Source organism: Terrapene carolina, unplaced genomic scaffold, assembly GCF_002925995.2.
Source record: "Terrapene carolina triunguis isolate 2854851 unplaced genomic scaffold, T_m_triunguis-2.0 Scaffold68, whole genome shotgun sequence".
NCBI lineage: Eukaryota > Metazoa > Chordata > Testudines > Emydidae > Terrapene > Terrapene triunguis.
The window spans coordinates 21,342,056-21,357,424 of NW_020664419.1; the positions used below are offsets into that span (position 1 = coordinate 21,342,056).

A 15,369-nucleotide genomic window follows, 5' to 3' on the forward strand; every position below is an offset into this window, starting at 1 on the left:
TTTCATTCATGATAGGAATTCTCAATTGCAAAGGACTTGCCAACACCAACAAGCACATTTAAGATCCTTATACCTTAGCATAGCACAAGTGGTATTGTTTGGAATTATCGGAAAATCTTGATAAAGAATAACCAGACTGATTCATCTGTTTTTTATCCTAATTCTCTGGAGTATGAACAGATAAAATCTATGCAATTATTATAGATCACAGGCTCACTGGAATATTTTGGCTATGTCTCAGTTCAATTAAAATTTGGTATGTGTTATGTTGAATGGTAGTGACCAAAGTCACAATTGCAGTGATTTTTTTTGGGAGACAAATTGTTGCAATGGTTTTGCATTTTGATTTAAAAAACAAAATAGATCACTATATAATTTTACAAGGAATCTGAACTCTAATCTACATGCTCAAATTCATACTGAAAATAAAGTGTCAAATTTTTAATAGTGAGGGTAATTAACACTGATAGGAAGAAAGCTGTGTAGTAGCTACTGGCATAATATTAAATGGAGGAATTCAGGTTGTAATGTTCAGTCAGTTTGTTCACAGTATCCCAGTTTTAAGATTTGAAGTTTGATGTGAAACCTGTAAATTATTCTGTATAGAACTTGAAGTAAATCCCTTAGTAGCAGCAGTCCAGGGCTTTTATAAATAACGTAGATTGTAAGATATTTCAAGTAGTGACATCTTCTCGGGTGTTTTTTGTTTTTAAACCTGGGACGCTTTGTATGCTGTATAAATAATAAGCTTCAATGCATTTTGGTAACACTTCATCATGAGGATAATGCTACCATTAAGAAAGCTTAGACTTCCAACTGTATCTATCTTCTTTTTCAAATAATGAACATACATCCTGTGCACCTGCCAAAGGAAAACAAAATCTTTTTGATTTCTAAAACACTTACTTGGTGAAAGTTATTTTTAAGAAACTGGCTTTAATATTTTAAAATGTTTTGAAGTAAAGTTACACTGACTTTGTTCTTTCTCTTCATCTATCTAGCCTTCTTCACCTGGTCCTGTAGTTTCAGCGCAGTCAATTGGGAGAACACCCACAAAACCAGATTCTCACTGGGAAACTGCAGTTAATACTCCAGAGGCTGAGAATGTGAATCATCCAAAATCTGAGCTGCAACAAAAACAACTGACAAATAATGTCCAAGTACTTTCAAAAACTCACCCATCTCAGTCGCATTTGCGTAGTTCAACAGAGCAACTTTCCCATTCACAAAAGCTGCCTTCTGCACCTTTGAAACTGCACTGTCCCCCTTCACCTCATGTAGAAAATCCTCCAAAATCATCTACTCCTCACACACCTGTACAGCATGGTTATCTTTCACCAAAGCCTCACTCACAACAGTTAGGATCTCCGTACAGACCTCATCATCCACAGTCACCTCAAGTTGGAACACCTCAGAGAGAAACACACAGAAGTTTTTATCCAGCAGCACAGAACCTTCAGCCTGGTAGTCAGCAGCAGGCTAGTGGACAGTTGTTCACCCAGGCACCTTCAGGACAATCTTCAGCAACTTATAGTCAGTTTAACCAACAAAATTTGAACAGCAGTGCACCGCCCCCACCTCCTCCCCCACCCCCTTCTTCTTCTACTTACTATCAAAACCAGCAGCCCTCCGGAAACTTTCAGAGTTATAGTCAGTTAAAGGGTAGCATACCCCAACAAACTGTTTTCTCTTCTGGACCAAATCAAGCACTTCCTGGCACTACGGGCCAGCAAGCAGTTCCAGGACACCATGTAACTGCAGGGCATTTTTTGCCGTCTCAGAACCCCAGTATTCATCATCAGGCATCAGCATCTGCTGTTCCTCCTCCTCCTCCACCACCACCTGCTCCAGGACCTCATCTTGTACAGCAGCAAAGTTCCCATCAGCAGCATTCTGTAGCACACGTAGTAGGTCCAGTTCATGCCGTGGCAGTAGCCCCTGGATCACACATTCATTCTCAAGCTGCTGGTCACCATTTGCCACCACCACCTCCACCCCCAGGTCCTCTACCCCATCATCAACCTCCTCATTCCACAACAGGACATCAAGGTCTGCAAGCACAACACCAGCATGTAGTAAATTCAGCTCCTCCACCCCCACCGCCTCCACCTTCCAATGTTTTAGGCTCTGGGCATCACCCAGCATCAGCACAAGGGTTACACCATCCATCACATCAAGGACCCCCACATTTTCCTTCAAGTGCTCATTCAAGTGTATCTTCCTATTCATCACAAGCCCCACATCATACAACCTTGGGACCTGGACCTCAACATCAGCCTGCTGGAACAGGACCTCACTGTCAAGGTCCTCATATCCAACCTCAAGGACCAAACAGTATTCCAACACCTACAGCTTCAGGGTTCTGTCCTCATCCTGGCTCTGTAACCCTTCCTCATGGGGTGCAAGGACCTCAGCAGGCATCTCCAGTGCCTGGACAAATTCCTATTCACAGAGCACAGGTGCCACCAACTTTTCAAAATAATTACCATGGTTCAGGGTGGCATTAAAATGGGACCCTTGCTCCTAAACATTTTAAAAATGTTTCTGTAAGATAAACTGTGTATATTTCATATGTACCTGTTCAAGGTACTTTTTAAAGCTTGTACATGATACTTTGTATAAAAGCAAACACCAGTGCTCTTTCATTGTATTCTTTCCATTTTTTTGCTTTTTTAAAATTCCTGAAAATGTGCTGTTCAGCCAGTATTAGGTATTTCTTTTTATTTTGTAAGTGAACATTCCAGCAGTTTTTTCTGGCAGTAGATTTGATGCTGCATAATCTTTAAATTTTATTGTTGCAGTTAAATTCATTTAGTGAATGTTTTCTATATTACTTTTTATACATATGTAATTAAATAAGTACACTGATAGAGATGGCACGAATAGATTTTTCATTTTCTTCTGTCAACAGTTCTTTGTGTGCATATAGCTAGAAAACAATGCAATACAGATTTTTATAGTTTGGTGTGGACATGACTTTTGTTTCATCAGTTATTTGCAGAAATGTAATTTAATGTATAGATTGTTTCTAATATCTGACAACTGCTGTAAATACTATTTCTTTTGCGTGTAAAATTGCTTACGGCTTCTTTCATTTGATATAGTACTGTACATAATGACAAGTCTCTTTTGCAAAAATGTGTGATCTTTGTGGAAGTAGTACAGTATATGATCTTTAATTTTTTAATATACTGTCACATTGCAGCACTGGTTGGGCATTTTAATTCATGTTAATAAATCACAATTATGTCAGTTTTAACACACTGTCCTGAGAGTTGTGTATTTAAGGAAAAATAAGGTTATAAGTGACTGTGTCCAGCTATTTAAAAATCTGCCAGGCTTGTGAGTGCTATAATTAGAAGTGATGGCAGTAATTTATTTCCTCTTCAAAAATAATCTGTGTTCCCATTTTGTGGATATTTTATTCCTCCTGCATGAAAAACTGACTGAGGAAAGCTGACCAATTGCCTATTAAAGCAGAGGTTCTCAAACTGGGGGGACGTGAGAAGCTTTACAGGGCGGGTGGGGAACTTACTGTGCACATTCAGAGCTGAGAGCAGCAGCTGCTGGTTGGGCACGCAGCAACACTGCCAGCAGCAGTGCAGAAGTAAGGGTGACAATACATGCCACTCTTAATTCTGTGCTGCCTTCACAGCTACCAGGTGCCAGCCAGCAACTGCTCTCTGGCTGCCCAGCTCTGAAGGTGGGAGATGTAAACGACTACAAACACAAAGAAGAGGGGGCAACAATGAAATAAGTTTGAGAACCACTGCATTAAAGGTTAGTGTGTTCTTTTCCTGCTAATCTTAGTGATGAGGAAAAACTACTTGGAATATCAGTGTAGTGTCAGTTTACTGAAACATGTTACATTATACAAAACTAATCCACACACTTTATGCATTGTACATGATAAATATTCATACATTGGTACAGTTACAGACTAGATCCATACCAAACATGTTTCAAATATTGGTTATTCTGATCTTGAAGATAGACTACAGTAACATTTGCACATATTTTAGTACCTATCTAGGTATGTTTCCTATTCATACATGTTGGAATTCTATTTTGAACTTTTAGGTTTGTCAGATTTTGTAAAATAATTCCTGAAATGCACTAAGACATTGTTATAGTGCAGTACTTACAATAAATGACCCACCTACATTGTGAAGAGAAGACATTTCAACATAAAAATGAAAGATTTATGAACTTTATTACCAAAAGAGAGGAGAGGGGTATGTTTTTGTGGCTAAAGAGTAACATGGAGGTAATGGACTTAACAAAAATGAATAAATACAGTCAGAAAACTTATTGTTAAAATGCAAGTTCAGTGTTTTAATTTGACTATATATCTAGGATAAGATATGGCCACTATGCTTGAATACAGAATAAATGTGTGCACCAATTTTTATGCTATAGAACATAAAGACAAGCCTTTAATCATCTTATTAAATACCAGTCTGGTAGTAGGACTAATTATTTTAGATCTTAAAACTAATTCAGTTGGCTGCATGTAATTTTAAAGAAACAGTAAAAGTTTAATTAACCCTGTGAAACTAACTGATGGCATGTGGATGTAAATTTTTTTTAAGGATCAAGAACATCCACCAGTTTATAAAAAGCTAGTATATCAGACTGAGTAAAGAGGAACTGTTGCTTTGTCTTTATGTGCAACTGCTACTGGTGAAAGAAGGCATTGGACTGGTAACAGCATTAGAAATTGATTTTTCTTACTACTCCAGGAAAGATAATTCAGTTCCATTACTATTCACATCCTTGTTTTTTCTCCTGAGTCTAGCACCCAAAGTCTACTAGGAATTGGCCAAGACTATCAACTAATTAAACGATCAGATAGCTTTACAGTCAACACCAATGACCAGAGCTTTGTACAAATAACCTCCTTATCCCAACCCTATAGATCCACAATTTATTACTTTACTGTGGTGTTCAAAGCCATTGCATTCATAAAATAAGTGAGTGGATCATTAGCGAGCTTGGAAGCAAGAACTTATATTTTGTACGAGACACAAAGTCAAACATTTTGTCAGTTTAAATTGAGTAGCTACAGCTTTTCAAAGAAATGGGTAAAAGACATCATAGTAAATGTCTGAAATGGTACTATTTAAGTTACCACCATTGACAGAATGTTAGGATACCAGTAACTTTTGTAAAAATAGCTACAGTAGTGCAAAGAGCTGTAATATATTGGAATATCTGGTTTGGTGCCTAGAAAGTGACATATTTTTTAACTAATATTTCAGTTCGTAAGTTTTTCTTTCCTTCCTGTATTGAAAATTTTTCACTTGTTGCAGCAGGATGAACCTAAAGGCAACTCCAGAGTGAAGCAGAAAATTTTACCTCCTGTCTTCTCTTGCTTTCATTGCAGCATTTTGTCTTCACACTAGCAATATTATCCTTGCTGCCTTTAATAAAAAAAAAAAAAAAAAAGCTTTCCAATACGAAGTCCTTAAGTAGATGGCTGCCAGGGCTCTCTGCTCTGAAACCCAAATGTTAGCAGTGACAAATGTGGCTGAAAGTCTCTTGAATAGCGTAGTGTGTGGTACTCTAGCAAGAGGTTTTAAATAATCTGCATTTTTAATGATTGGAGGTATACACAGAAGGGCAAAAAGCAAGCAAAGGTTACTTCAACTTAAACAAGTTCTGTGGAATGCCATTTCTGAGTCTGAACAAGCAATGAGTTAACTGTTGCAGGTGCAATTTTAGCTCTAATGTATTAAGTAAAATATTTTCAGCACGTATATAGAAATTTTACAAAAGAATTGTCAACTGGCATTTCCAGTATGCTAGGCTGAAAAACCTACTGAGAAATGTGACTATCAAAACAGTTGGATTTACCATTATCAAGCATTTGAATGACCAGCACAATGTCTGAAAAAACAAAACACTTTAATTAGACAACTGCAAGCACCTCAAACAATTGGTTATTGTTACAACACAGAGCTATCTTCTCACAATCTAGTTATTGCAAAGGCATGTGAATAAATTTAAAATGGACAGTCAAAAAAGTGGCACCATAATTATGTAAAACCAGAAATAAACTTACATTCATCCCACTGACTTCTAAAAGAGGGCAAAATACACCTCCATATTTTACATTCTAAAATCTGTATTGCCTATGACTTTGAGTCTATTTAGCTTTTTTCACCCCCTCGAAACATTTACAATTTTGCGTGCAACTTACAAAGGGCAAACTAATTAATTGCTATATATGACAATTCATGGGGGGAAAAAGCTAGTGCAATTTGTTTTAGGAGCATGTAAAGCTATGTATGGAATGAACATGAGCTGGTTCAAAAGTTTAATTATTTTGTCCTCTAAATTATATTTGCTTTTTGGTCAATCCTTTTTGTATCCCAAGCACATATTATCAGTAATCCTAGACAGAATATTTCCCATGCTCACTTTTAATCTTTTGGGTATAGTACAAATTACAGTGCTTATAAAAAGGCAACACCATATGGTACCATGTCTTCACTATCACATTGTAAGGGAAATTGCTATTTTCTCCTTAAAAGCACTTAAAATAGGCAAAAATTCAAAAAGGGAGTGCTAAATGATAATGCATACTTTATCATTAGAAAGAAGTCTAGCCTTCCTTTAAAGTGCCATTTGTGGAATGAAGTCTTGTAAACCAGAGCCACTTTGTTTATAATCTAATGTACAGGAACTTCTACAAAATGGAAAGTTTACACAAATCCTTAAAGCAGCTTGAAGTCCGCTACATGCAATTTGTATGCTACAAAGCTCTTTAAACTTAGTAGCTTTACTCTGAAATCCGAGTCCCCATCCCATATTTAAATGGAAATAAACATTTACAGGGTGCATTTACATACACTATAATACAAGAATGATGTCCCTTTGTCAGAAAATAAAATTGTACAATTCCTTGCCATTTCTCAGTTCTGACTTGATAATGTCAAACTTGTAAATTATATAATACTCAGCTAAAATATTTCATCATAAATAGTTACAAAACCTGCCAAAACACAGAGGGATAGGGGGGGGGGAATAGTTTGTTCAAAAGTTTGACATTTGAATGCCACACAACACAAGAAATGATGCTTAAAGACACATTAAGTGTTTTCTGAAGAGAGTGGGTCAGTAAACTACCAGCTGAAGACAAGACTACCCTTCCCCAAGAATACAGTGCACAAAAAGCAAAATGTCAAACAGTACCTCAAAGCAAAATAAAGGTCTGAGGATGAAGCCAGCTCACTTGTGATCCTGTTAAAGAATTTGTGACAGTCACCATTTAGGTCCGATGCACTGGAAGTGGTTGCTGGTTCAATGTTACGTTTGAAGATTCTGCTAAGAATTCAACCATGGATGCCTAAGGCATTCTCCAGCTGAAGCTCGTTTTTCTGGAACCATTTCTAGCATGGGGATCAGGAAATCTGTGAACTGTGCAGCATCTTCATGAGGCCAACCATATTTTTCCACAAGCACATCGAAGAGGCTCCAAGGTTTTAGCTTGGTAATGTGCCGGAGTTCTCCTGCATATAAAAATGTTCTGTCAGAAAGTTCTCATTATCCTTAATTATTACTTGTTCAGTCTTTCTTCCCACTGCATGCCTAAACTATTTAGGCAGGCTAGTGTAGTATGTTACTACAGTTCTCCCTGAAAATAACCCATCCAGTGTTTTATTCAGTTGACAAAAATGAAAAACCTTTCTTAAAGTGCATTCTGAAGGCATTATTTCCTTTGAAATTAGTATCCTAGACCTGAAAACCACTGTAAACATACTTCTATTATGGTTCTACCTTCATGCATTCTGCCTTTCTTTTATAAGAAAGCATGTACTTACAATATACTTAGTGATACTGGCTTTAAAAAAAACTAACCTCTCAAAGAAAAGCTAAATAAAATTAGAGTGAATACTAATAAAATCATCTGCAACAGTGGAGGTTTCTAGTATCAAACACAATGAAATGCACTTTAGTTTGGTATCAATAGGTACAGCATGTCCTATTGCTAACACTGTATGCAAAAACTATCTGAAAGAGTCATTTATCATTCATGACACTAAAGCAAATTAAGACAACACTTTTCCAGTTTATACTGGTGAGTTCCAGGAGTATTGGTATGAATATTACTATTTACAAAAGGAGAATACCTTGTCTTTACACAAAATAGAGTTTTCATTGACTCTATTTTGTCAAACTGACAATTATATATCATCAAAAAACAAAGAAAATGAAAAACCATTAGAAAGCCCAAATTAAGAATTGACTTCACACACACATTTTTTTGGAACATTAGCAATTCCAGATGTGGTCATGCAAACAACTTTAGCTTTGTCCCTTCTCATACTATCCCAATACAGCTTATTCTTCTTATCTATACATTACTCAGATACATCACCAGTGACAAAATACACAAAATTTCTCTCAATAAATTCGTGTGATGGCAGGATAAGGTTTCTGATTGTTCCCATGGTGTCACTATGGAGGCTGAGCAAAGGCTGTTTGCATACTCCCAACATTTGGATGTTTTTGTAAAATGGAGACTGAATTTGACATGACAAGCCTCAGGGTTAGTGCATTCTGAGGAAACTATAACATTCTCTAAGAGTCTTTGGCTGAGGGGTAGATACTTTGATCACTAACTCTAGGTAAAAGTTTTCTGCAAGAAATTCCACTAGGACTTTTTAAGTGTTTAAGAATTGCTCAGTGACAGGTATCCATCCCTTCTGCCATTCCAAGCTCTGACATGACTGGCAGAGCTTGCAAGCTAATCAGGAATGGACCCCATTTTTTCCTAAACTGTCTTGCTTCCTCATTTCTATTCTCCATACTAACTCCTTTTCCCTTCCCTGCTCCTTCCAGAAAAAACCTACCTGCACCCCGTAGGGTTTCCTGCCAACTGCGTTCAGATGTGGTCACCCCATCTCAAAAAAGATATACTGTATTGGAATCGGAAAAGGTTCAGAAAAGGGCAACAAAAATTATTAGGGGTAAGGAACGGCTTCCGTATGAGGAGAGATTAATAAGACTAGGACTTTTCAGCTTGGAAAAGAAACAACTAAGGGGGGATATGACAGAGGTCTATAAAATCATAATTGATGTGGAGAAAGTAAATAAGGAAGTATTATTTACTCCTCATAACACAATAACTAGGGATCATTAAATGAAATTAATAGGCAGCAGGTTTAAAACAAAAGGAAGTATTTCTTCACACAACGCACGGTCAACCTGTGGAACTCTCTGCCAGAGGACGTTGTGAATGCCAAGACTATAACAGGGTTCAAAAAAGAACTAGATAAGTTCATGGAGGATAGGTCCATCAATGGCTATTAGCCAGGATGTACAGGGATAGTGTCCCTAGCCTCTGTTTGCCAGAAGCTGGGAATGGCAACGGGATGGATCACTTGATGATTACCTGTTCTGTTAATTCCCTCTGAGGCACCTGGCATTGGCCACTGTCAGAAGACTGGATACTTGGCTAGATGGACCATTGGTCTGACCCAGTATGGCCGTTCTTATGTTTGAGACCCATTTGGAGAATCTTTGGGCCGATATTGCTGCGCCTTTTGACCTTTCCACAATGAAGAGAAAAAGATTAGGAGATTTCCTAAAGGCCTTTTTCCTGTCCAGATAAAAGGGTAAGGCTCTCCTAATGTCTAGTGTAGGCAGTATAGCTGCCCGGGTATCATGATGAAGCTTTGGATGACAGGTTAGGAGATGAATCAGCTGGTTTATGTGAAAAGACAAGGTCACCTTGGGGATGAACTTCAGATGTGGCCTAAGAGTAGCCTCATCTTTAAAGAATACTGTGGAGGGGTGGGGGGGATGCCATTAGTGCTATCTCCCCTATTCTCCTCATCAAGGTGAGGGCCACCAGAAATGCCGTCTTCATTGACGGGTATGTAAGTGAAGAAGTGACCATAGGTTCAAAGGGCAGTCTAGTCAGGCTCTTGAAAACTAGATTTAGGTCCCATGTTGGAGTGGGGTGTCCAGGTTGGGGATAGAGGTTCACTATGCCATTGAGGAATCTCTTTGTAGTTTGATGGGCAAAAACCAAGTATCCCTCTATTTGCTGATGGAAAGCTATTATAGTTGCAAGGTGTACCTTTACCGAACTGGGGGATAGCCCTGACCTCTTGAGATCCAGTATATAGTCCAATACCACAGGGAGGGTGGAAGACGTTGGGTAATTTGTCTGGAATTGCACCAAACCTGAAACTTAATCTACTTTGCAGGCAAGTGTGTTGGGTAGCCGATTTTCTACTGTGTAGTAGCACTTCCTGCACCTCCTCATTACAGCAGCTCGCTATGTGCTGGAACCATGAAGGAGCCAAGCCTTGAGCCGGAGGAGCCACAGGTTGGGATGGATACTTTGTCTTTCGTTCTGAGAGAGGAGGTAAGGGGGGGAAGGGGGTTGGTGGACATATCGCCAGCTGTGTCAGGTACGGGCACCACGTCTGTCTCGCCAGGTGGGAGCAATCAGTATGACATTTGCTTTTTCTCTTTTTATTTTTATCAGGACCTTCAGCAGCAGAGGGAATGGGGGAAAGGCGTATAGGACACCCTTGTCTCATGAGAGAAGGAGAGCGTCCTCTAATGAGCGTTTCCCGGTGCTGGCTCTGGAGCAATAAAGTGGACATTTCCTGTTCAGGTAAGTAGCAAACAAGTCTATCGTAGGGGTCCCCCATTGATAGAATATACTGTGGAGCACTGCTGGGTTCATTTCCCACTCGTGATCATGTGAGAACTTGTGACTGACACTGTCTACTGTTATGTTCTGCGATTCTCGTAGGTAGGCCGCTGATAAGAAAACACTGTGGCAAACACACCAATTCCATAGCTTTAGTGCTTCTGTGCACAGGAGGATGATCTGGCTCCCCCTTGACAATTTCTGTAACACATGAACGCTATGTTGTCTGTCATAATTTTTATGTGTGTACTTCTGAGCAGTGAAAGAAAGTGAGCACAAGCATTTCTGACTGCTCTGAGTTCAAGGAGGTTGATGTGGAGAGTTGTCTCCGTGGGCAATCACCTGCCCTAAGTCTTAAAGTTGTTGAGATGCACTCCTCAGCCAATTAGGGATGCAGCCGTAGTCAGAAGTAATGTTGGGGGAGTTGTGTAAACAGGACCCCTGTACAGACATTTGTTGGATCTTTCCACTAATCCAGGGAGCGTCTAACCTGGTAGGGCATCAAGAGAGGTTTGTCTAACCTGTCTTTCTTTGGGCTGTAAACAGATCTGAGCGATGCCTGTAGACATCTAATATGTAGTCTGGCATGAGATATTACAAATGTGTCTGCCTCTGTGTGTCCCAGAAACTGGAGGCAGTGTCTACCTGATGTTTGTGGGCTGGCTTGAATTGTGGGAAGGATGTATGGTTACAGCTGCAGTAACAAGACAAAGAAAAACTGACTTAAAATAAACAAGCACAAACCTTCCCACTATTCTGTTGGTTGGCAAGAAGGAAGGGAAGAGAGAGAGAGGAAAGGCCTTGGAAAGAAAGGAGGTTGTATATTTTATCTGGGATAGGACTGAAAATAAGGGTCAGTTGTCTCAAACTGGTTTCTAGTTGAAATCAGTAATTGGTAATGACATCACTTGTTTGTTAAAGGGTATAAAAAGTAAACTCTTAAAGGGTTCATTGTTAATACCTGCCTGACCACACTGGAGCCAACCAATATGGGTCTAAGCACCCTAGGTTTATCCTGGTTATAAGTATTTTGATTAAAATACCTATAAATGTTTGGTTACCGTTTGGATGTAGTAAATTGCTTATTATTTAGGCTTTTTGGGAATGTTTAGAGCAACTGTATAAATCATTTGGATTTAATAAAGGATTTTATGATTAAATTAGTGTTTGGTGGTTTCCCACATTCATATTAATAATTTCAAATATTAATAATTCCAGCATTTTGGAGACCCACAAAGGGACGCCAGACATTAATTTCAGTTGCTCTGAATCCCCAGAGTGAAGGGGTAGCAACCTATCCCTCTGGGGGAAAGTACAGAAGTTTCTTCTAAAGAGAAATTCAGTAACAGAAGGGGACTAGAGAGAGGTACTTTGGATAGCTATGTAAAACAATGCCTGGCAGAGCACAGCAAAGGTCTGTTGAATGTCATAAATAGATACATTATTAGGAAAGCATGGCAGATGTCTGTTGAATGCCATTGAAATCTTAAAAGCAAAATACCCATGGGCGACCAGGGTGACAAATATTAATACTGCCTTCTTAAACAATCCCAAGGTAAAGAAAGCACAGACTGGGGCAGCTATGTTACAGGGACTGTACTCGGTGGCTAACTCTTTGCAGGCAAAGTGCACCACCTTGAAGAATGAGTTAAAAAAATCACAAAGATAAGCTCAGTGCAGCCAAGAGAAATTGGCTAATAAATGTGTCATTTTGGGAGATAAGTAAGTGATTTAAGGAAAGAGAGAGAGGGGTTAAAAGGAGCTTTTGCACAAATTAACACTGCAGAGTTTGGAAGGAATTAAACAGTCAGGGGTTGTGGAAACCTTAAAGAGTGAAAGTGTTATAAGAAGAGAGTGCTTGATTTGATAATAAAACTCAGTTATGGCAGTACAGCTTGGTATAGTCACACTCGGTGGAACCCTGGTAGTCAAACAAATTATACAAGGGGGTCGGGTGGTGGCTACTACCACCACTGTTTTTGGCCCCAGAAGCCTTTTCAGCCATTCTGAAGGAAAATGGGGCCTGTAAACAATCAATTATAAATGACTGCTGCAGGCCCAGAGACACTCTGATTTAAATCATTTGACTATGGACGATTTTTTGTCAAACACAGGTAGCTAGTGTTATTTGGCTTTGTTATTTAGCGTTTAACTCTTGGGGTACCTCAATGGTTTTATAAGGTTCAATATCATGTAAATAAAGACTAAAGTGGCTATGGCGGCCAGAACCTGGATAGTGGAAAGAGACCCTGATCCTTTTTCAGTAATCAAACAGCAACTAAAAGAGCTGCGTGAGAAGAATGAAAAATTAAAAAGACAGTGCACCTTTGGAGCAACAGCAGGGGTGAGGTGCACAAGAGAAGAAATGTTAGGAACACTGAGCCTTAAGGTGGCCCTGAGTAAGCAGACACTCACTTTGATAAGAATTCATGGGAACCTGAAGCACAAAACCAAAGAGTTACACTTCATGTGAAAACTGACACAGCTAATAATAATGTGATAGCAAATAAAAGTGGAAGTTAAACGACGGAAAGAACATGCATTTCCCCCCATGGAATATGCAGTGTATGCTGTAAAAGGGGTAAAAGTAACGTAAGCAAATCATGCTAATTAATTAAGATCCTATAATGGCTACAAAGAGGAGCCATGTTAGTTTGTGTTTTCTTCTTCAGACGGCTGTGTGTTTTGGAAGCAGAAATCAACCCAGCACCAAGAAAGATCAGCGAATATAAGAAATGGAGCTTAACCATTAATAATCTTATCCAAAAGTTATGATTAATTGTGATGTAAAGTACATGTTATTAAGGAACGAAAATCTATTTGGTGATGTTTTGTAAATGGAAAAAAATAACGGTATTAAAACTAAGTAATTGTATAATAGATTGAAATGCCCGAGGTTGCAAACAAATACAACTAATGGCTTTGGGTAAAACTTATTAAGAAAATGTTGTGCTATACATAGATCAGTGGTTCTCAAACTTGTGTGACCCCTTTCACATAGCAAGCCGCTGAGTGCGACCCCCTCTTAAATATATAAAAAAGTGTTTTTAATTTATAACACCATTATATAAATGCTGGGGGCAATGCGGAGCTTGGGGTGGAGGCTGACAGCTCATGACCCCCTGAGGGGTCCCAACCCCCAGCTTGAGAACCCCTGATGTAGATGATATTCTAATGCATACCGCTGACAGGGAAAGCCATTTAAAAGCACTGGTTTCCTTTCTGGGACTAACCCTACAACCTGGCCAGCAAGCTCCAGACAAATAAAAAGTTAAGTGATTTTTGGAGCTGCCCATCTGTACCTCAGAAACAGCGCTGCTATCCCCTGCTGGGCATGACAAGGTTTTGTCAAGACTTCATGTCTGACTACAAAGCAATCGCTGCACCCTGTACTAGCTCCTGAAAAGGGAGGTGGGAACTGACACATCCCAGCATTCCCAAGCAGTGTAAAGAGGTTTTAACACAAACTCCAGTTCTTCACACCAGATCATACAAAACCTTTTGCATTGTTTGTAGCAACCAGGGACACAACCATTTCAGCTGTGTTAACTCAGAACTATCATAACAGGAAAAACAACAACGTATTGCTTATGTTTACAAAGTACTGAATTGAGTTGAAAATTAGGATACCGCCCTGTGAAAAACATGTTTTGACACATTTTAGATATCTGATAGGGTTAAGACACACAAAACTGTTCACTGCTCATACTCCCTTAAAGTATCTTTTTGTCTGGTAAAATCAAAGAAGGTACAGTGTCTAGTCCTAGATTGACACAGTGGTCCTTGCCACTGAAAGAGCACCAAATTGAAGTCTGTCCTATGAAACAACCCTCACCTTTGCCTGCAGGACTGTTAATTGTGGTACTCCACATGAGTGTCCTGGAAAAGTGACCCTCACCCCTATTACAACGTGCAGTGTGGCACAGCGACTGGTTATGGTAACACATAAAACAAGTTTATTAACTACAGAAAGATAGATTTTAAGAGATTATAACTGATAGCAAACAGATCAAAGCAGATTACCTAGCAAATAAAAAAAACACAAACTAAGCCTAACATACTAGATAGATTGGACATGAATTAGCAATTTCTCACCCTGACTGATGACATAAGCAGTCCACAAAGTTCCCATACACAGGCTAGAAATCCCCCCAGTTCAGTCTTTATTCCTCAGGTGTTTCCAGGAGTTTTCTTGTGTGGGGAGTGAGGCCTGCCCATAGGGAGGTTATGGGGCACAGCAGTTCCCATGGCTCCCAGACTACGCTCCGGGGGTACAACCCATCACATGCAGTACTTAATTTAAATTCTGAAGGGCTGCACCTCAAGGTTCTGACAATATATGTTGATGGGTCATCTGAAAAAGGGACCCCAGTCACAGAATTTGCAATTTGGGCTCCCTCGGTTTAGGCTGAACCTGTGCAGTGCAGATGCAGTACACGCTCAGCGCTGTATGTGGAATTGGCTGCTGGCGCGGAGGCATTATCACTCTGTAAAAAAGAACAAGTACTGGCTGGTGTAATATGCTCAGACTCTAAAAGGATCTGTAATGCCTTAACAACATTCCTCCCTTGGTGGAGTATGAATTTGTTCTGCAGTGCAGATCACAAGCCTTTACGCTATCAAGCCCTTTTGTGCTATGTATGAAAACAAGCAACTAAACTGGGTAATTCAGCGGTATATGTGGTTAAAGTAAA

At 39.3% G+C, this 15,369-nt stretch overlaps 2 protein-coding genes across 8 annotated transcripts in view; one reads left to right on the top strand and one right to left on the bottom strand.

The window, feature by feature from the left end:
• The window catches only part of KMT2E (lysine methyltransferase 2E), a 117,682-nt gene extending 114,423 nt beyond the window's left edge, over window positions 1-3,259 (top strand). For all 3 annotated transcript variants that reach the window (XM_024208512.3, XM_024208514.3, XM_024208513.3), the window contains one exon: window positions 1,002-3,259. In XM_024208512.3, coding sequence (XP_024064280.2) covers window positions 1,002-2,507 — 1,506 coding nt within the window. In that variant the 3' untranslated portion in view covers window positions 2,508-3,259. The remainder of the gene's footprint in view (window positions 1-1,001) is intronic.
• A 1,244-nt stretch (window positions 3,260-4,503) lies between these two features.
• SRPK2 (SRSF protein kinase 2) overlaps window positions 4,504-15,369 on the bottom strand; it is a 259,374-nt gene continuing 248,508 nt past the window's right edge. For all 5 annotated transcript variants that reach the window (XM_026648679.2, XM_029910845.1, XM_026648680.2 and 2 more), the window contains one exon: window positions 4,504-7,514. In XM_026648679.2, the coding sequence (XP_026504464.1) occupies window positions 7,330-7,514 (185 nt within the window). In that variant the 3' untranslated portion in view covers window positions 4,504-7,329. The remainder of the gene's footprint in view (window positions 7,515-15,369) is intronic.